This window comes from Hylobates moloch, unplaced genomic scaffold, assembly GCF_009828535.3.
Source record: "Hylobates moloch isolate HMO894 unplaced genomic scaffold, HMol_V3 SCAFFOLD_4, whole genome shotgun sequence".
Lineage (NCBI taxonomy): Eukaryota > Metazoa > Chordata > Mammalia > Primates > Hylobatidae > Hylobates > Hylobates moloch.
Genome location: NW_026652279.1, coordinates 89,196,202 through 89,223,616, shown reverse-complemented (window position 1 = coordinate 89,223,616; position 27,415 = coordinate 89,196,202). Strand labels below are relative to the sequence as shown.

The following is a 27,415-nucleotide window of genomic DNA, read 5'->3' as shown; positions in this document are numbered from 1 at the left end:
TCCCAGCTCCCTGCACAACAAGTGGTTTTACATCCTCTCGCAACAGTGGCTTTTTCTGAATTCATGTTCTATGGAGAGCTTTCTCTCCTACAACCCAAACGTTTTCATGAAAAAGCATAGTATCAGTTTTTTCTGTGTCTATGGAAGAGTATGATATGAGAGCATATTCAGGGTTTTCTCACAATGGATGACCTTGATCCAGAAGTTCAGCAAAGAAGGTAGCTTTTGTCCTTCAGACTGTGCGTTTTCAAAGATTGGACATGGGTGGACATACACACACCAGAGATCTGGAGTCGTGAAGTAAAGTGCTACACAAACGTTAAGAGATTAGGAGACGGGAGGCAGCAGAGCAACAAGGATGCTGGATTTGGGGTCAGCAAACCCATGTTCAAGTCATAGCCCTGACCTTGACTGGTGTTTGGCCTTTGGCATACCAAATAACTTCTCCGCCTCATCCACAATACTCACATAATTATCGAGTTTCCAAGAACCACTTGTCATGATGTCAGAGACATAGATTCCAGAACTCCAGCCCCTGAGGATTCAATAGGTCTATGGTGGTGGGTCATGGGCTCTGCACATTTAGGAAGCAGCCCAGGTGATTCTGATAAATCTGTTCAACGGATCATACACCTGGAAAAACTGGCCAAAATATACATGGGCTTTTTTTTTCTTTGAGATGCTAATTTTTGTTATATTCTTTGTATGTACCAGGATTGCTAATTGGATTCACCTGGATTGTTTGACACATTAATTCTACTTGAAACAGTGTTTTAAATTTGGGGGCAATGAGGACAAATTAAGTATTTGGTAAGGGAATAGCTGAATCTACATTGTCTAGTTATCAATATAAAGTTTCTTAACAAATAGTATAGTTCAAAAACTGTAATTAATATGCTAGTTTACCTATAGAGCAGACTTGATGTTAATTACCACTTCCGCCTTTAAGAGAAATTAATAAACTCATAACACAAATGGCTAAGGAAGAATCTCTTCTGATTTGGGGCCAGATTCTACTTCTTATTCGTCACCTGGCTTTCATTATCCATTTTTTTTATTCGATTATAGCTCAGCCAGTAGACATTGGATAGTTCATTGCCTTTTTCTCTCTTTTTCTGTTATTCACACCTTGCCCGGGACATTCTGTTTCAACCCCATAGGCTAAAAAATAGTATAACTATTGCTGTAGATATTTCTACTTCTAATTTCCTTTCATGTAAATCCATGGTATACAAGAAATGTAGAAGATACTGATTATCTTTCATTCTGCCTTAAGAGCTGCTGTAAAAATATTCCCTTAAAAGCCTCAAAATTCAGTCTGAGGGTGAGATGATAGTCTTTATGTAAACTTTCTTATAGATAGGAAAAGGATAATAATCTACACTGAGTGTTACGGGAAAACTCTGTTCCCTTATTTGAAGCCATTTCCTTTTTGGCTGTTTCCTGTTTCCCACTTTAAAACGCCGCTCTTACTGTAATAACTAAAGTTAAAATTAACCACTTGGAAAAATAAGTTGCCCTCCCTAAAAGCACAGGGTTGTGTACATGCTGTTATTTTTGTTCATTTTTCCTGTGAATTGTAAGTTTTGAAAAGAATAAAGCATGAGAAAATTACCTGTGCTGTGACCCGATTCTCAAAATTATATGGGCCACCTTACCCCATCCTACATAGATTCCAGCTGAAAAATTAAGAGAGGCCCTTTGCCACCGCTCCTCTTCCCTAGAAAATGGCTTAAAAAAAATAGAAGATGTTGCCAAGCAAGTTTTTCGCTTAAAAAAACTGAACCATTGGTGTAAGATAAATGAAAAAAAGAAGATGAGCATAATGCTTCTATCACATGCACTCAACCCACATTGACATCATCACCAGCAGATCTATGCCCAAGTTTGGCCTCAGCTTCTGACACGGATTATCACTGAAGCACTGATGTGCTCTCCACTCCCACACATGGAGCTTTAGGTCTTTGTGGCTCACTTACAGAAACAGCATTGCTATTCCTGAAAATGTTAATTAAGTTCAGACAACAATTTTTGAGGCATCTGCTATATACTAAGAACTGAAAACTTTTCTAGCCATTGAGAGAATCAAAATTAATAAATTCCATTACCTTTAATGGCAAAAACCACAATTTATTTTGCACAGCTTAATATAATAATAATAATGACATGCTATAAATATTACATAGAGGTATGTGCAAGATGGTTTGGGTAAGAAAAAGGGAAAGTTTGTACTGAGGAGTGGTTTTGAAAAGTCTCAGTAAAGTTTGTGCAAAAATGACTTCTGAGATGATCATCAAACAAACAGGAAATATAGAGAACAGAACATGCTACAATCTTAGTATCTTAATTATCTTAAAAGTCAGGGCTGCAAAGAATGTTTTCCTAACTGAATATAAGATAATTGTAAAAAGTGAAGGAGAACTGTCCACTGGCCCTGCTTGATCTGAAGTCACTTTGGATGTTGTAGTTTGCTCATTTTCAAGACTATATAGTATGTCACTGAGAAATATTCCACAAATGTTTATCCATTTTATTTTTCAAAGACACTTGGATTGTTTCTGGCTTGGGGCTATTGTGGAATAGTGCTGCTGTGAACATTCTTGTATGAATCTCTTGGTGCACATGTGCATGAATTTCTATGGGCATTTACCTAGAAGTAAATCTACTGACTCGTAGGGTTTGCACAACTTCAAACTTAGTAGATAATGACAAACTGTTTTCCAAAGCAGCTGTTCCAATTAACAGTCCACCAGTGTATGAGGATTTGCATGATTTTACATCCTCACCAAATAGTGTATCACTGGGTTTTTTATTTTTAAATTACGCCCATACTAGTAATCTTAGTGATAATTTATCATGGTTTTAATTTGCATTTCTCTGATTATGAATTAGATTTAATACCTTTTCAGATGTTTTTTGTCATTCAGATGTCCTCTTTTGTTTGGTACCTATTCAAGTCTCTTGCCCATTTTTCTATTTACCATTCATTTTTTCTTTATTGATTAGTAGGACACCTATACGTTTGCTAATTACAGACCCTTTGCAAATATCCTCTACTCCACAGCTTGTCTTTGCACTCTCTTAATGATGACTTTTTTAAAAGATGGGCCAGGCACGGTGGCTCATGCCTGTAATCCCAGCACTTTGGGAGGCCGAGGCGGGCAGATCAAGAGGTCAGGAGATCGAGACCTACCTGGCCAACATGGTGAAACCCCATCTCTACTAAAATACACAAACACAAAAAAATAGCTGGGCGTGGTATAGTACACCTGTAGTCCCAGCTACTCGGGAGGCAAAGGCAGGAGAATCTCTTGAACCTGGGAGGCGGCAGTGGCAGTGGGCCAAGATCGCACCATGGCACTCCAGCCTGGTGACACAGCAAGATTCTGTCTCAAAAAAAATAAATAAAAAGAAGTTCTTAATTTGTATATTGTCTAATTTAGGTATCTTTTCCTTTATGATTAGTGCTTTTATTTGGTTCTTCTTCTTTGTATTCTGCTTAATACATCTACCTCACAGTCATCAAGATTTTTTCTTATGTTATCTTCTAGAAACTGTATTGTTTCACCTTTCATATTTCAACCTATTATCTATCTAGAATTGAGCATCACCTCGCCCCCCTGCTCTGTGGTACAAACGATTACATGTGTGTCTGTCTTTTTCCAAACTCTCTATTCTGTTCCATTGGTCTATTTTTCAATCTTTCCACCAACATCACACTGCCTGAACTATTGTACCATTATAATATGTCTTGCCATACAGATAATAAGTCCTCTCTCCTTGTTCTCCTTCTTCGATGGTGGCCTGGCTCTTCGTGTTCTTTTGCATTTCCATATGCCTTTGAGAATCAACTTATCCATTCCTACACACATACTCCTGGGATTTTTATTGAGATTTCTTTGAATCTATGGATTGATTTGGGGAAAGAATGACCATCTTTAAAATATTGTCTTCCACTTATTTAGGTTTTTAATGTCTTTCACTAACAGTATATACTTTACATAAATGTCTTGCCCATTTTTTGTTAGATTTATTCCTAAATACGTGACCCTGTTCATGCTGTAGTAAAAGGTGTGATTTTTAAAACATTTCATTGTCTAATTGTGGCTGAAATATAAAAATACAATTGACTTTATAGAAACTTTGCAAAATTCACCAATACTAATAATTTATTATTTTAATATTCACAGTCATATTACTTACGAATAATCACAGTTTTATGTCTTCTCTTCCAATACGTATGCCATTAATTTACTTTCCTTGTTTAACTCCATTAGCGAAGCTCTCCAGTACAACAATGAATAGATATACTAATAGTGGACATCATCAGTCTCAAAGGGAAAGACTTCAAAACCTCACTCATATGCTGTGGGGTTTTATAGATAACTACACTTAATTAAATCAAGTAAGTTACCTTCTATTTTTAGTTTGCATAGTTATTTTAAAGTCAGGATCTGGCAGTTCCATCTCTGGAGCCTCTCATAAACAGACTTAAAAACAAGTGACAAACTGCAAGAAAATATTTGTGAGTTACAGAACAGAGGACTAACCTCCCTAAAGAATTCTGGTTGCATTGCCAGATTCCGTTTTCTCACACATGGTTCCAAACACTGGTCCTGACTATTGCGTCAGGAATGAAAGTTTCACTGTCTCATCAGCATGAATTAGATGAAAGACAATCTTTTCAAAGGAATACATTTTTCATAAATCCAAATGTATTCCTTTGAAAAGATTGTCTTTTCTTCTGTAGATAGTCTCTCTAATTTTTAACAATAAAATACTACTTTTCTAATAAATCAATGTTAAAATATATGGTAACTCAGAGTTTTAAATCATCCTTATTTAACAAACTAAAACATTAGTAACTTTTGACAGGTTTCTCTAAATTCTTTAATTGAATTTATTTGGTCTAAGAAATGCAAAAATCTAGAAACCTCTGATCTAACGCATGTCAGATCAGTCAGTGTATTGACAAAGAAAATGGAGCTGATGAATTAAGGAGATAAAGAGGAAGAAAAGGAATTTTTAGAAAATATGGAGGAAAAAAAGCTTTTAACCTGGGGACCAAGGTTGGATGTGTCAAATGCAGAAAACCAAGCAAGATGAGGACTATGAAAGAGCTATTAGATTTAGTGTCAAAAAGGATGATAGTGATTCTGGTGAGAAGAATGTCAGCGGAGCAGCAAGGTCAAGATGGAAGCTATGGATTTAAGAATGAAAGTGTGGTAAGGAAGTGGAGACATTGACTTACTTGTATGGTTCTTCTGAGAAATTTAATTGTGAAGGGGAGGAGAGTATATCTCAGTTTTACAGGCAGGCAGATATAACAGGATTTGGGTTGGTCGACTGGTTTGTTTTGAAGATGGGAGCTGTAAAGTAGAGAGACAAAGATATTGAAAATAGCTGGGTGCAGTGGCTCACGCCTGTAATCCCAGCACTTTGGGGGGATGAGGTGGGTGGATCATCTGAGGTCAGGAGTTCAAGACCAGCCTGACTGACATGGTGAAACCCCGTCTCTACTAAAAATACAAAAAAATTAGCCGAGTGTGTTGGCACATGCCTGTAATTCCAGCTACTTGGGAGGCTGAGGCAGGAGAATCACTTGAACCCTGAAGGTGGAGGTTGCAGTGAGCCGAGATCATGCCATTGCACTCCAGCCTGGGCGACAAGAGTGAAAATCCATTTCAAAAAATACATATATTTTTATATAATATATATAAAATATATATAATTCTATATAAAATGTATATAATATATATATAAAATACAGGAACGAAAGGAAACAATGAATGCAGAGTCTGAGAAAGCGAGGTCGAGTTGAGTACAGAACAGAGATGGAAGGCTTTACTATGGGAAGGACAAGAGATCTTCATTCTTTGTGCATCACAAAAGAAGAATCCAGGGACTTGGTCTAGTCCTGTGCAGTTTCCATACACTCAGCACGAGCAGTCTATGTGGATGGTACCCACGCTTATGTGAAGTGGGTCCTGCCCAAACATATACTGCAACCTGGGATGCAGGTACATTAGTAAGTTGATGGGAATAGAATCTAGGATAATTCACACTTAGAGGAAGAACAGCCAGTGAAAGTTCCATGGGACATAGCAGTCAATGAATCAGAGAAGAATTAAAAGAGAGAGGTGAAGGGACCAAGGTACCACCTTCTCTCCACATTTCCCAAACCAAGTTCCCATCAGGCTTCCCCTTGCCTGTCTCCTTCACAATCCCCCTTTCCATGGTCTTCTCCCCTTCACCCATCACACTGCCCATTCTCTCCATTCACTCGCCTCAGGCAGGCTTTAGGAAGAAAGTAGTTGCTCAACTCATGCAGAACGAGATGAATTTTACATACTGAAAGGTAAGATTTTAACCTAAAAGAATGCATCTCTATAGGTGGAGTTTTGGCAGTTTACCAGTCAGCAGAAATAATACTTTTGGAAGAGAACTCTTCCTTCTTCCCTTAAATCCCTTATAACCCACCAATGGCCACAGCATTCTGTTTGTGACCCACATAAAGACTCCCAGGCAAGGAGGATGCAGGGCTGACACCCACCCCTGGTAAGGATGATGTTGGCAGTTTGAAATTCTCTTTTTTTCCAATATAAATCAAAATATATTGAGCCTACACTCTGTTCCACGAAGTTAGGCATCATTTCCCCAAATCTGTCTTTCAAATATCAGGCAGTCATCTGAAGAAGGAGGGGGTAATATTTTCTGCCCCCTCCCCCCAAAAAATCTGTGAGTAGGGTCCTGAGGGACTTTTACCGGCATGAAGTGGTTGCTTTGTCCCAGAAGAACGTGACAGAAAATAGAGGTTGGGAGACATTCCATTAGGGCAGGAATCTCTGAAGTGGAAAGGAGGTGGGGTAAATACATGTGAATGAAACTGGATCAAAATTCTGAATATAATGATTGATGTGGCCAGGAAACACCATCCAGGCAGGGAGTACCAAACAGTTGCATGAAAGGGTAAGATTGTCAAGTTTGGAAAACAACAACAACAACAACAACAACAACAATCACCAAGAGGCCAATTTCTCTTCACCTACCTTAACATAAAAGCTTTTTAAGAAAGACTTTCCTAGTTTTCTTCAAACAAACAACAAATCATCTATCCAACAAAGGTGGACTTTTAGTAAAATTGACTGTTCGCAGAAGTAGGGGCAGGCTCCGGCCAGGTGCACTCAGCTGATGGAGATGCTTCTCCTTGGCTTCTCAGTGGAGCTGCCCGGGATGGTGCTGCTGGGCCCCTCAGAGATCCCAGCCCCTGAGCTCCTGGTAGCAATGGACACTGTCTGCCTTGCTGACTGACAACAAACTGTAGCACACAGTAGGCACTTAGTTAACATTTCTGGATGCTAAATGAATGTTCCCTCTGGTGCTGCAGTTAGTTGGCTCTTTGGAGCAGATGGCACAGGCTTTGCTGGCAATTTCTATAGCCCCTCTGCGGCACCATTGCCATCCTCAGTGACCAGGCTGTCTGACTTGGGTTAAACACCACTAAGGGTGATGCACTCCTCCTTGGCCTATATCCCCCTGGAGCCATCGCCCCTGTGTTAGAGCCAGAACATCTGGCTGAGAGGATACAGGCTTTCTTCAGCTTTATGTAGGATTAGCATTGGCAGAGAAATAGAGACAGCAAAAAGGGACTTGTGTATCTCCATCAATTCTTAAACTGAGGACCTGAAAGATGATTCTCACCTGTTGTTTCCCAATAATCCAGGGAAAGTGTTGATGGGCAGCAAAAAATAGCCTTGGGCAGTTGGCTTTAAAAGGCCATCTAAACATCATTTTAAAATCTCTTGGCACAGACATGTCCAGAATATTGACCAGAAGACAGAAGAAGGGTGATTACTGAGCAATTCTCTGTCATATGTTCGAGCCTCCTCTCAGCTATGTGTTTGGCAGGGGTCCCATGGAAACCACTGCAGAAGCCATCAGCACTGCCACCATGAGGGCATCCTCCATTTTTATAATCCCCAAGCTTCAGTAAAAACTGTCTCTTTCCACTTCCACAGGTTGCCGGAAGAATAGACCACAGAATACACTTCCTACAGACAGCTAGTGATTCTTTTTTCACTATGTACCAAGTACAGCAGGGGTTCTTAATTATTATTTAATTTGTATAATTACAGAGTGGAATGATAAATGAAGTGCATGAAAGACTAAAAAATAATTTCTCATCAAAATAACAGCCTAAATCTGCTGCTTTGGGAAGCTTAAATTTTGAAAAGGGCTCTTCCTTCAATTCCTTTTTCTTAAAATTTCTAAATGGCTCATTAATTCACATGTTCATTTAAAAAATTACTGAGCACCAAGTAAGACACTAAGTTAGACAATAGAGATAGACGACACAGAGAGAAAAGGGTGGGGAATACATTGTATTCATTTATTCTCCTTATACATAAAATTTGTGCTTTAAAATGTCTTCAGGAAGATGCCACTCTAGGGTGGAAAATAGGGAATGATGAGAAATGCAGTAGGCAGGTTCTATTCATACATGTTCAGTGTCTTCCTTCCCTTCTTTGTCCACACTTGTTAGATGGAACTCAATTTTTTTCTAAGAAAAAGGAAACCATCTTGATGCTTTTTATTTGTGACAGTTGATTACTTGTTTGCCCCTGCCACCTAGACATTCTGCATATGTGAGATGGGCATTTAGTTAGGTCCAGCCCTCAAAGAACTCACAGGCAGCCGGGCGCGGTGGCCCACGCCTGCGATCTCAGCACTTTGGGAGGCCGAAGCAGGTGGATCATTTGAGGTCAGGAGTTCGGGACCAGCCTGACCAATATGATGAAACCCCATCTCTACTAAATATACAAAACTTAGCCGGGTGTGGTGGCGTGTGTCTGTAGTTCCAGCTACTGGGGAGGATGAGACAGGAAAATTGCTTGAACCGGGGAGGTGGAGGTTTCAGTGAGTCGAGATTGTGCCACTGCACTCCAGCCTGGGTGACAGGGCAAGACTCCATCTCAAGAAGAAAAAAAAAAAACAACTCATAGTTATTTTCCTAATAAACCCTGGAAGGAAACACCACATGCCACCTTCAAAAGATCCTACTCACATCGCCTCACGTCTCTATTTCAAAATTCTCTTTAATCGAATGCTTAATCGCTTCTTCTAAACATTAAGAAAATATTGTTAGGAGGTTGTAAGGACATTTTCCTTGGTTATTTATCATTTACAGTCCTCCTTCAGCTTTCAAAAGGGATTTGAAATAAAATAAAAATCATACATGTGATACGGCTTTTAAGATGGAATAATGTAAAGAAGTAGGGGAAGCTTTTATTTTAGTCCCTATTATTTCTTTCAGAGAAGACACATAAAAAATCATGAAATGCTGAGGCACAGCAATCTTCCATTTTACATAGAGCTTCCTTCTTAACATTCTATTTTCTTACCTTGTATGGAAATTGCCTGTGTGCCAACATTAACCCAGGGTTACCACTGGCCAGGCGCTCTCCCCACTTCATAAGCATCAGCTTGTCTAGTCCCCAAAATACACCCACAAGGGAGATGCTCTCACTAATTCTGCTTTAAATGTGAGGAAAGTAAGATTTAAAGAGGTTAAGTAGCTTGCTTGAGGTCACACAGCTAGTGAGTGGCAGAGAGAATTCTAATCCAGGTCTGAGTGTCTCTGAGGTGCATTATCACTAACGAATGTGTTTAAATAGTGGGTCACATCCCATTAGTGGATAATGAAATCAACTTAGAGGCACGTGATCCCTTCTCAACTGAATAAGATAGAGTAGCAATGATCAAAGCTCATCCCACATAACTTTAAAAGAGTGATATTTCAGGAAATTTTGTTTTCAGTATGTGGATGTGGGTGTGGGTGTGGGCATGAGTGTGCATGGGTGTGTGCTAGTGTGCGTGGGTGTGAGAGTGAGTGTGGGGGTGTAGGTGTGTGTTGGGAGCGTGGGTTTGGCTGGGTGTATGCTGGATTTTGATATAAAATATATTTCTAACTGTAAATTACTGCCTTAAAAATTTCTAAGCCACTACACGAAGATATATTTACTCTCTTGTTCATGTTCCAAACACAGGAGGACTACACATTTTTATAAATCTGCCTTCTATAGAAATCTTTACAAGCAAGAAATTAAGGGATTTTAAAATCTGTGACACAGTATGCCTCTCCCTGTGTGAACAGGCTTAACAAGCCAACCCCAGCGCCATGCAGCGGAGAAGTCTTCCTAAAATAGTCACAGACTTGACTGGTCTTATGCTTAGTTGCCGATAGTAAATCTTTCATCCACTACTGCAGCAATAGCAGAGAAAATAATTTTTGCTTTTGTAAGAACAAAACGCCAATGAGCAGAAAAGCATCCAAAAGCCACACTCTGAGTCTTCCTCCTCAGTCAGAAAAGACCCAGAGGTTGTGGCCACACCAGCCTCCGAGAGTGTGCACCAGCACACCCGGCTGCCCCCAGAGAGGGCCAGAGGCTCTGCTTTTCCATGCTTGCTGGATCTCCAGAGTCATCAGGACTAAACGACTCAAGCTGAAATGATCTTCATCCTCCCTAATGACATCACTAAAAGCTTAATGTGCATTTGTAATTCAGACGTAGCTTTGGTGCCTAAACTCCAACTCCTGCCCTTTAACAAATGACATCATTTGTTAATGAGAGCAGCAGGTTCTACCTCCTTTAGGAGAGTCTCCTGCGGGGCTTTACAAGGCAGCATTTGCTTGGAGGGCTCAGGCCTAACAAGGGCATTTTCCCAAGAACCAAAGTAGATATGCCTTCGTGTTCTCAGTCATTTCCTCATCTTTATTTGGGGATATTAATGCCAACCATACATAGTTGCCACTAACATCAAATCAAGTAACTAGGAAATGCTAAGCACAAAGTAGACGATGTTCCTACTGAAGTTTATTCCTTATCCTTCTGCTGTGTTAAAATATCATCTCCCACACCCGCCCAGGGGAATTCTGGGTCATGATGCCAGCCTTCAGCCAAAGTGCGTGGTTAGGAGCACTTTACCCACATCACTTGCTCCCTTCAATGGGTCACGATGACCTATAGCCATTCCTGTGTTTACACTCTCCTTAAATCAATTTCTGTGAAGTTCCAATTTTTTTTTGAGACTGAGTCAAGCTCTGTCGCCCAGGCTGGAGTGCAGTGGTGCCATCTTGGCCCACTACAACCTCCGCCCCCCGAGTTCAAGTGACTCTTCTGCCTCAGCCTCCTGAGTAGCTAGGACTGCAGCACGCGCCACCATGCCTGACTAATTTTTGTATTTTTAGTAGAGATGGGGTTTCACCATGTTGGCCAGGCTGGTCTCAAACTGCTGGCCTCAAGTGATTTCCCTGCCTCGGCCTCCAAGTGCTGGGATTACAGGCATGAGCTACTGCACCTGGACAGGACTCCTTTTTTAAAAAAACATGACTTCCGTAATTTTATTAGCCAACTTACAAACATGTCTCTTTATTTTCTGAAAAGTATCCTCTCAAAATTGAAAGAATATCTCTTACATATAGATCGCTAGAATGGTTTTGGTCATCCTATCCATAGATAGAGTACTTTTGTAAATGTCAATTATATTTCTTTTCTTTAATTTATTATTCAACTCAGCAGTTATTCAACTCTCATTGGTCTTCTCTTATATACCATGCACCAGAAGATTGTTACTAACTAATCCTGATTTATGCTTCTTGAAATGCAGATTCCTGAATCGATTGATAGTCTCATAGTACAATGGCTAAGGGTGGGCCTACAAGGTCAGAGGGAGGATTCAATGCCACCCTGTATCACTTCCCAGACGAACCACTGCACACAAGATATTTAACTTCCCTAATCCCAAAACATGAAGGATAATATCGCCCATACTATAGGCTGGCTGAAAGATTAACAATGATAACCACTGTGTGAAGTGTCTGGCGAACAGTAGACCCAGTAGACACAATAGATGAGTGTTCAATGTTCAATTCTAGTTCCCCTCTTTCTAATGTGTTTCTGGATTTCTCTCTAACTCACACTTAAGCTCTCCTTTTGCAGGTATATTTTTATCATGTCACCTCAAGTCTTTCTTTTAAAAGATTAATAAGTAAATACATCTACCCATTTGACCTTATTAGCTCATGGTTTTACCTTTCTGTTTCCAAGGGTGGATGACTCCTTGATTTCATACAAAACTAGGACAATACATCTGGTTTTGTTTATGATTACCTTGTGGAGGTGAATTCAAAATGAACCTGGATTCTGTTCTTGATATAGCTGGTGTTGGGTGTGATTATGGCTGTTTAAAATGTTATCATTGGCCAGGCGAGGTGGCTCACACCTGTAATCCCAGCACTTTGGGAAAGGCCAAGGTGGGCAGATCACGTGGTCAGGAGTTTGAGACCAGCCTGGCCAACATGGTGAAACCCTGTCTCTACTAAAAATACAAAAATTAGCCAGGTGTGGTGGTTCACGTCTGTAATCCCGGCTACTCGGGAGGCTGAGGCAGAAGAATCGCTTGAATTTGGGAGGCAGAGGTTGCAGTGAGCTGAGATCGTGCACTCCAGCCTGGCAACAGAGCGAGACTCCATCTAAAAATAAAAAAAAAGTTGTCATTAAGAATATTATTCAAAGAAATTGTGCACTAAGAATAATACCAGATGAACTCAACTCATATAGTTCTTGTGAAAATTAAATGGGACAACACGGAGAGAGCTTGGCCATGGTAACACTTTGTTTTTGCCCCTTCTTTCATGTAGATTTTGCACTGACTCAAGGTAGCATGATCACTCCTTCATGCCAAAAAGGATATTTTCCCTGTGGGAATCTTACCAAGTGCTTACCCCGAGCTTTTCACTGTGATGGCAAGGATGACTGTGGGAACGGGGCTGATGAAGAGAACTGTGGTGAGTGCTCCCCTCGGCTCCCCATATGTGCCTCACTTTATGAATACCCCAAAACTGTGGGTTGGTTGGATAATGATTGTGATAAACTAGGAAAGCTGATTTGTTGTTTTGTAGGGACTCCCTTTGAAACACAAATAATGACTCCCCAATGTATTTGTGATAACCACCTGAACTTTTGTATGTAGAGGTTACTTAAGTCAGAAATACAATATCATAAAATGTTATATTTTATAAAAATAAAATTATATTTGAAAATCTACTTCAATACTCATATTTTAATTATAAGGGGCTTTCTATGACTACTTCCTTATGGCTGGTAATTTGGTTTAGCTTCAAGAGTATTCATAAAGTGGCCGGGGGCGGTGGCTCACGCCTGTAATCCCAGCACTTTGGAAGGCCGAGGCAGGTGGCTCACCTGAGGTCAGGAGTTCGAGATCAGCCTGGCCAACATGGTGAAATCCCATCTCTACTGAAAATACAAAAAAAAAAAAAAAAAATTAGCTGGCCGTGGTGGCAGGTGCCTGTAATCCCAGCTACCCAGGAGGCTGAGGCAGGAGAATTGCCTGAACCCGGGAGGCAAGGTTGCGGTGAGCCGAGATGGCACCACTGCACTCCAGCCTGGGCAACAAGAGCAAAACTCCATCTCAAAAAAAAAAAAAAAATGGATAAAGTGTGAATGGGCCTAGCTAGAGAATTAATTGATAGAACAGACCTATATTGGGTGCCCACTATGTGCCAGGAGCTCTCCAAATCACTGGGACACAGTGAGCTCAAGGGATACTAGTGTCTTGACCTTGTGGAGTTCACATGGGCAATGTGAACTAACATAGTGATAAACCTGTATGTAAAAAATTCAATAATCTGAGTGATAAGTAAGGAAATGAAACAGGATAATGAGATAGAAAGTAACTTGGAGGGAGGGATACTTCAAGGATGTAACCAGAGAAAATCTTTTTAAGATGATGACATTTGGATTCAGAACGAAAGAAAGAAGAAAGAAAGAAAGAAAGAAAGAAAGAAAGAAAGAAAGAAAGAAAGAAAGAAAGAAAGAAAGAAAGAAAGAAAGAAAGAATGAAATATTCTGGAGAGGCAGAATTCCAGGCAAAGGCAACATCAAGTGCAAAGGCCCAAGGCTGACTGAAACAGGATAATGTGTTTGATGGTGTGTGGCTCAAGCAGAGTGAACAGGGGTATACACATGGAATGAAGGGGTAACCAGAGACCAGATCCCAGAGCATCTTACAGGCCAATTTCACCTCTGTTTATTGAAACCTAAAAAATATTTTTCTCTGGAGGAAACTGATGCCAAGGGAGGCTGACATGTCTAGTTAATCCAAAAGAATCCTGTGTGTTTTCTCCCACAGAGAGCTACCTCTCTTCAGCACTGCCCAACCATCCATCAAAGTGGGGCAGCAAAGCCCACAGCATGCATCTCTAGAATCTCCTGTCCTGCCCCTGGGTACTCAGGCATGCCTGTCTCTGAAGGACACAGCCTCTACCCACACTTCCCGTGGGTCACTTCTACTCATTCTTTAGGGCCCGGTTTAAGTGTCTTCTCCTCCAGGAGGGCTTCCCTGGCCCCCCTGAAGCTGTATCACCGGTCTAGGATGGCTGCAATTTCTCTGTGTTATCACAGCACCCTGGTGTATCTGTACGCTGCACAAACTAGAATGCCTTATCTTTTCAGTGTTGTTGTTTGTTTGTTTGTTTGTTTGTTTGTTTGTTTTTGAGATGGAGTCTTGCTCTTGTTGCCCAGGCTGGAGTTCAATGACATGATCTCGGCTCACTGCAACCTCTACCTCCTGGGTTCAAGTGATTCTCCTGCCTCAGCTTCATGAGTAGCTGAGATTACAGGCGCCCTCCACCATGCCCAGCTAATTTTTTTGTATTTTTAATAGAGACGGGGTTTCACCACGTTGGCCGGGCTGGTCTGGAACTCCTGACATGAGGTGATCCGCCCGCCTTGGCCTCCCAAAGTGCTGAGATTACGGGCATGAGCCACTGTGCCCGGCCCTTATAATTGTATTTATCTTCCTAGACAGGAACTCCTTGAGAAGAGGCCTGAGTCTTATCACCAGAGCTTAGAGCGGTAGAGTACACAGCAGGTACTCAGTCAGTGCTCAGTTTTGGGGGCAACTCTCTGGATGCCAATGGGCAAGTTACTCAAATTCTCATCCTTTCCTCTTTGCTGCATGGGAATCAGAAGCCATGAATGTTTACCCCGTGAGGATTTCTGAACCCAAATTAAATAATACAAGTGAGGGAGCATCAAAGTAGCATCACTGAGAATATTAATAAGAAATAAAAATAAAGATTCCAAAGATCAAAGCAGACTGTGGGCAATTATTTTAATTTACTTAGGTATTTGTGTGAACTTCAGTATCTTACATTATAATGCATATTTTATTATTTTATAACATATACTGAAATAACAATACTTCACAATTAGGCCTTCTTTTTTAAAAATATGATTTACCAAAAAGAAGAGGAAAATTTGGCAAATAAATTATATTTACATATGACAAATTGACATTAATATATGACAAATTGAGGAAATGTTATTTTACTAAAAAACCTTTATGTATTTATTTATTTGAGATAGGGTCTCCCTCTGTCACCCAGGCTGGAGTGCAGTGCCATTATCACGGCTCACTGCAGCTGTGACCTCCTGGGCTCAAGCTATCCTCCCACCTCAGTCTCCCAAGTAGCTAGGACTACAGGTGCGCACCACCACACCCAGTTAATTTTTTATGTTTTGTAAAGAGAGGGTCCCCCTATGTTTCCCAAGCTGGTCTTGAACTCCTACATGCAAGCGATCCTCCCACCTCAGCCTCCCAAAGTGCTGAGGTTACAGACGAGCGCCACTGCACCCAGAAAAAAAGCCTTTATTTTAAGAAATTTTTCTTTTGCTTTATTAAAAAAAAGTCAGATGACATAAATGTTATCAGAACTCAATATATCTATCAAGTATGTTTCTACAAATACAGCAGTATGCATGTGACAAAAACAAAATTCAGATATTTTCTTCAGAGGTCCTCAAAATTAAGGTCAAACATGGAAAATGTCAGTATTAGAAATAGTTGATATTTTCCAAGACATTTGTATTTATGTAAAATAATTATATACTTGCATTGCAAATTTTATGATACATACATTTGGAGTACTTTTCATGTAAAAAAGGGACACCTTGCAGATGTTTGCCTAACTTTTTCTCTCTTACTATGTATTTAAAATATCAATAATTCTATTACTTAAACATATTTTAGTTTAAAATCATTACCAAATTGTTAAACTTTTGTCAGATGGTATTTAATTTCTAGAATAAGTGACACATCTCAATCACCATTTCACAGGTGACACTAGTGGATGGGCGACCATATTTGGCACAGTCCATGGAAATGCTAACACCGTGGCCTTAACACAGGAGTGCTGTAAGTGGTTTTGATTCAAAGACAATATCAGCTTTGTGAAAAACATGATTTGTGATGCACAGATTTATATGGGTAATGTGACAAATTCCCTTCAGAATTTCCATTTTAGTTCAATGTATTTCACTGGCTAACAGGTCTGCTGTCTGCCTGTGATTGGAAAGACAGAAAAAAAAAAAAAAGACCATCTCCATTTATGCTATTTTCATGCATTACTCTCTGATTGCAAGAATATATAAATATTGAATAATTGTGACAAATAGTAAAGTTCTTATTACTTTTAACTACTTTCTTCAAGAAAGATGTTAGGCACTGAGAGGACAATGATGACTAAGATGGAGTTCTAATCCACAAACACCTCACATGTAGCAGGAAAGACAGCTCCTTACAAAAGCAGTGAGGATATAATATTATTGCTAAAAGGGAGGAATAATGTTTGCACCAGGGAATGGGGAAGCCCCTTGGAAGAAATGATGGCTGTGCTGAGGATGGGGAAAGATTCCCAGAGAGGATAACATTTGAGATGGACTTTGAAGTCCATGGATGAAGGAAAGGATACGAGGTGACAGATGAGCAGGGCAGCAAGATCAGCAAAACACTGAGGTTGGAAGATGCGCAGCAGGCTGCAGGATGCCTTTTCACAACCATGCTAAGTGCATGAGGTGGAGGGGCAGAAGCTGAGCCTAGAGGCTGGTGCTAGCCCATGAAGGGTTTTGGTGTACACCTTGAAGTGTGGCCTCTATCCCATAGACAGAATTTTAGGGGCTTGTGTGTATATGTAGAGACATAGATATATAATTATGAAGATGAATGTACAATTACATACATTAGCACGTATATGTAAATGTATGTATATAATGTATATATATCAAATACTACACTAATAGTATTTTATGTACTCTATAATACCAGTTTATAATTACCACTTATATATTTTATTATACACAAGAATATTCTGTATGAAGATTAGAAAGTAAAAAAGGATAAGATTAAAAATAAAGTTCTACTATTTTCTACCTGACCCACAATGAGTCGTCTTGCCCACATCCCATTTTAAAGGTTACTACTGTATAGAACGGGCCTTAGGTTACTACTGTATAGTTTTGGGCCTTAGGTTTGTTTGGTTTGGTCTTATATTTACTTCATTTTTTAATGAGGAGGAAGAGCACGGTGATCAGAAATGTATGTGAGGAAGATTATTTCATTAGAATTGCAGAGAATGGATTAGAGCAGTGAGTCTTGGCCATGGCAACAGTGCCTGCAAAGAACGTTTGACAGTGTCTGGAGACTTTTTTTTTTTTTTTTTTTGAGATAGGGTCTCACTCTGTTGCCCAGGATGGAGTGCGGTGATACAATCACAGCTCACCGCAGCCTCGAACCTCCCAGGCTCAACTGATCCTTCCAACTCAGCCTCCTAAGTAGCTGGGACCACAGACATGCACCACCATGCCTGGCTAATTTTCATATTCTTTGTAGAGATGGGGTCTTGCCATGTTGCCCAGGCTGGTCTCAAACTGCTGGGCTCAAGCAATCCACCCGTCTCAGCCTCCCAGATTGTTGGGATTACAGGCGTGAGCCACCCATGCCCCGCCTGGAGACACTTTTGGTCGTCCTGATGGAGAAGGGTGGGTTGCTGCTGGCATCTAGTGGGTAGAGGCCAGGGCTACTGCTGAACATCCTACAATGCAAAGGACAGCCTCCCATGACAAAGAACGATTGATCCAAAATGTCAATCATGTTCAGATAGAGGAGAAAGAATGATGATAAAAGAGATAGTGGTTATTATGTTTATTCCAATCTCCAGAAAATGCCATTGAGAAGATTGAGGTAGAGAGAGATGCAGAAGGCGTTTCAGAAAAAGAATCCACAGAATCATGGGGGCATGATTGGCTTGCAGGTGATGGAGGGTGAACAGTTAATGCTCACATTTCTGGTTTTGACAACACACCCAGCTTGACCATATCAAATTATTCTATTGGTAAATAAGTTTCCAACCACAGGTTTTCAATTTAATCATATAACCACTATTTCAAGGGTGGCTATGTCAATAAACATTGACGTAAGCATATGAAAGTTATCTTTAGGAAGTTGAGCTAATTAACATATATGTATAGACAACATAAAATATTTTCCAAAATTTATACACTAAAAGCATCTTTTACATTAAGTACTCAGTAGAAGTTTGTTGGCTTTACTAATAAAATTCAGTAAAATTTATTTTTAAAATAACATTTGGATAAAAGTGATCTAAAAGAAGCAGGGCAACTGAAAAGAACTTATAATTACATTAAAATAAATAACAAAATAAATTCAAAATTAACTCTCACATTCTTAGCTCTATCAGTACAAATATTCACAGGCTTAGAGGAGAAATCAGACTCCAAAAATACTTGCTGTCTCTCTGAAAGCCTCTCTCTCTCTCCTCTGCCCTCTTCTGTCTCTCTCTCTCTCTCTCTCTCACACACACACACACACACACACACACACACACACACAGACACACACACACATACCCATATACACAGTGATTGTCCTATGGACCAGCTTGGCCTGGCTTCTCCTTAGATTTCTCACTCCTTTACATGCCATTATCTTAGTAACCACGTAAGTCCCTTCAGAGTACATCCTGAATCCTTCTTCTTTCTTCTGAATGCTTCAGATAGATAGATCTTTGGTTATCTCAGCTTTGCAGCTTCTCTACAAATTTTACCTTCAACTTTCAACTTTATAGTAATGAAAAACAAAGAACCAAAATGAAGGAATATCAGGCTGGATGATTTTAGTAAGGTGCCAGGGTGGTTATGGTAGAACCTGTATCTCAATCTTCTCACGTCTCTAAGGGAAGTTTGAAAGAAGAAAAAAATTGAATCTGATTTTAAACAACAAGCATTTATTGAGCAACTATTTTATGCTATTCAAATGAATTGACTCGGTCATATCCATTAAGAATTACTCAATCATATGAATGTTTTTCATTGAAGTGAACTTAATCTTGCTTCACTAGATGAGTTTATGCTAGTTAATTTTGTGCGTTTTTTCCAATCACTTGGTAAATGCCTCTGAAATGACTACTAGAAGCTAGAACTGAGATTAACATATTAGTCTACATTTAAGTAGGAGAGAATTCTTATTTAATTTTATTAGGGGCTGAATGAGTTCATTTAACAGATGTAAATTTTATACATTCAATGAAAAGAAAACAATATCAGTTATTAAAGGCAAAGTCATAATTAAAGAAATGTATTTTTTTTACTAGTGAAATCTTACTCTTTTTGTCCCATTAGTTCTAAAACAGTATCCACAATGCTGTGACTGCAAAGAAACTGAATTGGAATGTGTAAATGATGACTTAAAGTCTGTGCCGATGATTTCTAACAATGTGACATTACTGTGAGTAAAACTTAATTATTGGTGGTATCTGTCCCTATAGTCACATGAAAACCAAGAAAAAACCCAATAGTGTTGCTTGTATATTAGCAAAATAATAGAAACTCTGTTTAAAACTACCAGTCATCAGAGAATTCTCCATGCTTCCTATTCAGGGGGAAAAAATGGTTTACACACTGTATGTGGATTAGCTTGTGATCAGTTAGCTCACAAATGTCTGTGAGCCTGGAGTTCGTATTTTCAATTGCTTTCTGATTTATGTATGATTACTACTGTGCTTGTGCTGAAATGTTTTTTGCTTTTTTTTTTAAAAAAAAGGAAGCACACTCACTTATTCTACGTCATTTTTAACTTTGGTAATCTATCCAAGACTGCAAAGATATTAAAGATCCATGAAGCTGGTAACTATGTTATATCATGCAAAATTTTCTGTACTTTGCATAAAGTTCTTGAAAGCCTCAGGAATTTGCAGTCATGTCATCATTTGGGCATGCATGAGTGGGTTGGGATCTTTGGTTGGTTTTTGGTTTGGTTTGGTTTGTTAATGCACCCACAGAGTAAAAACAAAGAAGTTAAATCAACATGGACTTTCCAGTCTACTATACTAACTAGCTACATTTGTCAAATACTCACAAGCTACTTTATTTTGCTTTATAAACTTTTCAATCTCCCATGAAAAATTTTTAGTTATTGTGATGTTCAAATATGGATTAGTGTAATGGACATCATCAAATATTCTTTTCCCAAGCATGTGGCTTCTAGGGAAAAGTTGGGTTGGCCATAACAATCCATAATGAAGTTTGCTTTACATGTTATTTTAGGTCTCTTAAGAAAAACAAAATCCACAGTCTTCCAGATAAAGTTTTCATCAAATACACAAAACTTAAAAAGATGTAAGTAGCCATTAATAGCATATTTATTTTTAAAAAAATCCTTGTGGTGGTGTAAGATGTTTTTGATCGAAAAATAAAATGAAATATCGTTTGTTATCTTTATCATTACATTTATGTTTCTAAATATAATTAAGATTAGAAAATAAAACATTTAAAAGTATGTTATCTTTCCATTTCATAATTTAAAGGAGCTGAACCCATTTTATTTAAACGTTTTCGGAGAATTAACTTGGAGTGGGGGTAAAACATCTCAATAGGAAAATACACAGTTCCATTATTTTCCTCAAGATATTGGGAAAATGACATTGCAGATTCAGAGGCACTTTTTCACTTGAAAAAAAAAGAGTGACAGCATAAACAAGAACAATCAGATCATTTCAGATACATAATGATAGGGTACAGATATCCCCCAGGGTGTTAGGAGTGAAAACACAGGAGTTGTGCAATCAGTGATATTAACATATCTGAGGAAAGAAAACGCCAATAAATAGGACGTGATCAGCAGAGAAGGTATTCTGTGACAAAGAAGGGCCAATATGCTTCCAGAATCATCCAACAAAGAAAACTGGGAACTGGGAAATATAATCCCTAGAGATGATCTCTCTTGGAGGGTCAGGATGCACCATCAATCTCCACCACAATTTTCATGAACAATCCCTTTGCTTTGATTCCCTACTCACCAAGCAACCTTAGGATGATGAATTTAGTTTCCCAACTTCTTCATTTTAAAGTATTTGAAAAGTTGCATGGCACAGAGAATAAGAGCATTCCTGTAAGTGGGATGGGATGCTTTCTATTCTCATTAATAAATGGAGAATATTCAGGTTCGTGTATCAGTCATTTGTAAGTTGGATCGGTGTCTGTCAATCCCTCTGGGCCAGTTGCTCTGCTGCACTGGAGGGGCTATACCTGCTGAGATGATCATTAGACTAGATAACAAAATTAGCAAGAGAATGCTGTACACTCTGCAAGCCCCCTTGGCGGTACCATCATCTTATTGTTTTATCCTTCAATATCCAGCATAGAGGAGAAAAGTTTCTAGAAATGTGAAATTTATGAAAATCCAGGAACAAAAATTATCTGAATCTTTACTGATACTGGGCACACATATTTGGTTTGAAATACCATCAAGGATTTTGTGTTCCTGAATTTAGGTACAAATTTCCTCATACAAGAAAAGAAGTAGCTAATGGAAGTCCACGAGGTAGAATCTTGTGTGAACATCAATACTCAATCATACCTGGGCTTGATTGTGGCCTTTGTAAACCCTGGCTGCTCTCAGACCTGTTGCTTCATCTTAAAGTATGTGGGTATGTGGTCATGTCATTGTCACACTGGAGTAGCTATGCATTGGCTCTGCATGTCCAGATTCCTCTAGAGAGGAAATTCTAACCACATTCTTCCTAGTCTTCCAAGAAATCCCTAAAATCACAACATGTTCACTAGATGAATCAATGTCGCCTTTGTAATGCCTGAATAATACATGTGGGAGGAAAAATAAAATAGCACTAGCAGAAAGGAAGGGAAGAGATTTTTGTTTCAGAATTCTTGTTTCATAGCAATTGAAATTCTATTTTCTAGAGTCATAGAAGTTTTAGGAATTTCTAATTTAATCTTCTCATTATACATGAAGTAACTAAAGTCTGCAATGGTTAATGACTCACCTAAGATCTACAACTAGTAAGTGGAAGACCCAGAATTAGAGCCAATGTCTTCTGATGTCCAAGATAGTGCTTACTTTACCATAACAGGAAACCTTAAGAGGGAAAGAAATTGTTCTAGCAATCAACTGAATTTCTACCAGCACAGACTGTCCCACCCCATGTAGAATTCCCTTGTATATGTTTTGCCCCCTAATTTGGGGCAAGCTGACTTCTGGGGAGGTGGCAGGGTCACTAGAGGTTCAAGCAGGAGGGTTAAAATTAGACTTCTCAGGCCACGTCCTTCCTTGGTCTATTAACTCATAACTGTGTTCTATGCCAATATCTCCCTCTGTGGTCCCAGGCCCTGCTAGCCCACTGAAGAGAAGAATATAGAAGCAATTTAATAATTCAGGTCCACAATTTTCCAAGTGAAAAAAGATAGAGACTAACCTTTATTGCCAAGATTAGCTAGCAATTTCTCCAAGTAAATGTCTAATTCTACTTTGTCGGAGAAAACAGGCACCACATCATAAACTGAATATCACCTGACAGGGCTTCTCCCCATGCAAGCTGCTATTTGATGATTTGCAGGCAATTTAATTTTCCCAGAGACTAACAGAAAAGAGGTTATGAGACTCTCATCAATAAATATTCACCAAGTATCTATTATATATAAGATAAAGCACAGGGGATAAAACACAATTGCTTACAGTCATCTACCACTTTTTAAAGTTTACAAAGATTCCCAATATTTTGAATTTTCATTTTGGCTTTGATCCCCAAAGTGTGAGGTGGGGCAGACACCATTACAGCAGTTTCAGGAATGAGGAAAGCCACTTGGGGAGAGAGGTTGTTTGCCCAAAGTCAGTCAGCTGGCAAGTAGTAGAGATTGGCCTCAAACCCAAACCTTCTGACCATGCTCCTTTGGAAGCCCACCCACATAGTCCAGGCTCAGAATGTGTTATTATCAATGAAACCACCCAGTAAGTAAACTTTGATTTGAAAATAACTCAAGTTCTTTATACTCAAATATCCTAGAGCAGCTCATAAGCTCAACAATGCTTCCTTAAATCTCCTTTCCTCCCCATCCCCTTTACCCACATTCTTCAATTCCTCCTGCTGTCTTCCAAACTCCCAGAAAAATAGCCCCCAGCACCAGTCTGACTTCTTGTCCCTCCTGTACGTCTACTCTTACCTTTTTCTTCCCAATCCTCATACAATGACCTAAATAACAAATGTGTCAAATACCAAACCATCCCCAGGAAAAGATGTCAGGGGGAGGAAGAAACCAGATGGGCCTCAGCCAGAACTCTTGGTATCTGGTAGCAGGAGAGCAGCAGCTAGCAAGACCCACATATTCATTCACTCCTGTGATGAATATTTATTGATACCTACAAGGTGCTAGGCACCAAGGATACAGCATGAACAACACAGATGAAAAGCCACAGATGAAATTAAGCTTTGGAGCTTAATTTCCAAGCAAGAAAGATAGTCAATAAACAAAGTTTAAAATATATAATTTGTTAGGTGGTGGCGAGGGCTAAAAATAAACCAGAAAGAGGATTAGAAGGTGCTGGGGAAATGGAATTTCAAACAATTCACTAATAATTTTGTCCACATTACTACTGCTCAAGGTGCCTCTAAAGCTTCTCATCATTCCTAAATTTACCCCCAAGAGACTGCTCAGAACACATCTAATCGATCTTCTACATATGTCTACAGATATTTAAGACTAGCTATCATCACCCTCCACCACACCACAAATCTCTTCCCTAAGTATCCTCATTTCCTTAAATCCTCCGCAAAGGACATAGTTTCAAATCTGTTCTTCATTCTGGTCACAGTAATCTGCACATATTTGCCTACATTTGTCTTGATGGGTGACATCTAAAATAAATGTACTATTATCACTGTAACATGACCGAGGCAAACGGGTAAGAACTCGCATCCCTTTCCTTCTGCACTCTATGTGCCCTATGATTATATTGCTCTTTTGATGACTTCTTGATACTCTTAACTCCTAGTGATCTATAATTTCTAATCCCATGCCACATGTGTTGCTGCTAAGTGATGTGTGTGCTACATCTTGTACTCATGCACTTAGCATTTGAGAATTAGTCGTGGGTCCTTAAATACATCCCTAGTCAGTTTCATCCTGTTAGAGTCAGCTTTTCTTACCGGAGTGTGAAGGTCTTTTTGTATTTTCCATCATAGTCACTACTCCTCTCATAATTATGTCATCTGCAAATAAGATCAACTACCTTCACCCAGGTCATGGAGTAAAATATTGAAGAGAACAGCATGAAATTGTCTTTCTATATTCCTTCATCATCATCCTTCAGATAAGAATATGTATCATTCTTTCTTTTGTCCATAAAAAATTATAAAACTGCTTGATCGATGCCCAGTAGACATGTAACAATGTTTACACATAGTTTTGCACAGTCTTTCAAAGAAGAATATGAAGTTGGTCTGCCATGTGATTTCTTGTGAACCCTCCTGATCACTTTCTCTTTGAGGCATAGACAAAGCAGCATCATATTCACTTGTTCTATGATCTTCCCAGGACCAGCATTGAGCTCATCCAACTACAGCTTGTGAAACCAACTTCTTCCGGTTGTGAGAACTTAAGACTACATTTGCCATCTTTTACTTTCCAGCTGCTCATCCTTTCTCTGGATTCCTCAGCAATTGATCATAATTTGATGTTCTCATTTTTTGGCATTTCTTAATTTCTGGGAGAAAATTTCCAAACCAGAGGGCTTTAATTAATTTTGATTAACACCTTCTACCATCTTGAGCTTTCACTGACCTGCCATATAGCCTTTCCATTTGCTTCAATCCTAAGACCATCTTCTTTGATTCATAACACAGGAAAAAAGTAGGAGTTGAGAAATAAGCAGTTGTTCCTTTTATATTATCTCACAACATTATAAAACAGGTTTCAGGAGGCAAACTGAGACTTTCCTTAACACTTTCTTGCTTCTCCAACTAGATACCCATTTTTATTGCCACAGTATTCTCTACTGTTTGACTTTTACACATGACTCGGGTCAACTACAATTCTATTTTCATGAAGCCCTCACTTTCCTTCTCGAAGGAACAACTCTCTGACCACCATACCCTCCTCATGGGCTGGACGGTCCTCCTGGTTCTCTCTTAGTCTACTGAGGCCTGTGTCATAGCATACCTAGTAAGAAACCCATAAGGATTAAAGAGTATTTGCTGGATGAACGATGGGTAGGACTAACATGTAGAACTAAAGAGAAGGTGGGGAGCATCTTCACCAGGGAGAAGAAAGAAACATAAGCAGAAATGCTCAAAGGATGTTGAGAAGAGAGTGAACAGGCAGTTTGCCTAAAGGAAAGGCATCCCCACAGGAGATGATGGAGCGTATGCCGGAGAGGTCACTGAATCTTGACTGTATGCCAGCTAAGGCATCTGAATTTTATTCTGTTTGAGCAGAGAGCAGACATGCACAAATATGTGTTTTAGGCTGTATTGAGTTAATAAAGTTAATCTGCATATTTAAGTTGTATTGGGATATATCCTATGCCAGGGGTCCCCAGACCCCGAACCACGGACCGGTACCAGTCTGTGGCGTGTTAGGAACTGGGCTGCACAGCAGGAGGTGAGTGGCAGGCGAGCAAGCAAAGCTGAGCTCTGCCTCCTCCTGTTGGATCAGCAGTGGCATTAGATTCTCACAGGAGTGTGAACACTATTGTGAACTGCACATGCAAGGGATCTAGGTTGTGCACTCTTTAAGAGAATCTAAGGATAAATGCAATGCACTTCAATCATCCTGAAACCATCCCCCCTCTCCATCCATGGAAAAATTGGCCAGGCACGGTGGCTCATGCCTGTAATCCCAGCACTTTTGGAGGCTGAGGCAGGTGGATCTGTTGAGGTCAGAAGTTTGAGACCAGCCTGGCCAACAAGGTGAATGTCTCTACTAAAAATACAACAAAAACATTATCCGGGCGTGGTGGCGTGCGTCTGTAGTCCCAGCTACTCAAGAGGGTGAGGCAGGAGAATCGCTTGAACCCAAAAAGTCCAGGTTGCAATGAGCCAAGAACTCACCACAGCACTCCAGCCTGGGCGACAGTGTAACTCTGTCTTTAAAAAAAAAAAAAAAAAGAAAGAAAGAAAGAAAAAGAAAAATTGTCTTCTATGAAACCGGTCCCTGGTGCCAGAAAAGTTGGGGACTATTGTCCTGCAAGATCACCAAATTTAATGTCAAGGGAGTCTCCAGTCTGGAATGCTCTAAATATTCAGAGTGGAGTTGAGGTCATTTAGGCATCCAAAAAAAAAAAAACAAACAAATTCCTAAATCAAAATTAAATCTTAACTGCCAGATGAATAAGTGTTGCTTAACTGATCTGAATGTTTTTACTATTGATCAGTTTATTCATTTTAATAATCTTTTAAAATGTCAGGCCTTTCTAAATTGGGGGTGGATGCAGTTTCAAATGACCTTTCAGAGAAATAAAATACAATTTATGGGATTGACTATAATACTTTATCACTGCTACCATGGAAACAAACAGCAGTTCTCCTCCTATTGTAACAAAACCTTTTATAAATTAGGAATTCCTTCTTAATCTGGGTTCTTGTCAAATGCAATCACTGAGGCCGGGCGCGGTGGCTCACGCTTGTAATCCCAGCACTTTGGGAGGCCGAGGCGGGCGGATCACGAGGTCAGGAGATTGAGACCACGGTGAAACCCCGTCTCTACTAAAAATACAAAAAAAAAATTAGCCGGGCGTGGTGGCGGGCGCCTGTAGTCCCAGCTACTTGGAGAGGCTGAGGCAGGAGAATGGCGGGAACCCGGGAGGCGGAGCTTGCAGTGAGCCGAGATCGCGCCACCGCACTCCAGCCTGGGAGACAGAGCGAGACTCCGTCTCAAAAAAAATAATAAATAAATAAATAAATAAATAAATACAATCACTGGTAACAAAATGAAATTCAAGGTGTCTGCCTGGCTCTTGAATACAAAATGGCACATTCAAAAATAGCCTATAAACATGCATGTCATTAAAGCATTTATTTGCTTTAGTTCCGGGTGCATAAATTCCTAGTGTTTCTGCTTGAAAAGTCCTGACAGCTGAAACAGCAGGAATTCATGAACCTGTAAGTTATCCTTAGAAAAGGCATTCAGTGTAAAGTATATTAAATGGGCTCATATCTCAGTTCTGAATAAAAAGAGGGCGCCATTTG

The 27,415-nt window shown here is 39.6% G+C and overlaps 1 protein-coding gene across 2 annotated transcripts in view; it reads left to right on the top strand.

Annotated features, from left to right (window-relative positions):
- Positions 1 to 27,415, top strand: part of RXFP2 (relaxin family peptide receptor 2) — a 63,330-nt gene that overhangs the window by 5,764 nt on the left and 30,151 nt on the right. For both annotated transcript variants that reach the window (XM_032149154.2, XM_032149153.1), the window contains exons 2-5: positions 12,701 to 12,847; positions 16,201 to 16,278; positions 19,560 to 19,665; positions 20,484 to 20,555. In XM_032149154.2, the coding sequence (XP_032005045.1) occupies positions 12,701 to 12,847; positions 16,201 to 16,278; positions 19,560 to 19,665; positions 20,484 to 20,555 (403 nt within the window). The remainder of the gene's footprint in view (positions 1 to 12,700; positions 12,848 to 16,200; positions 16,279 to 19,559; positions 19,666 to 20,483; positions 20,556 to 27,415) is intronic.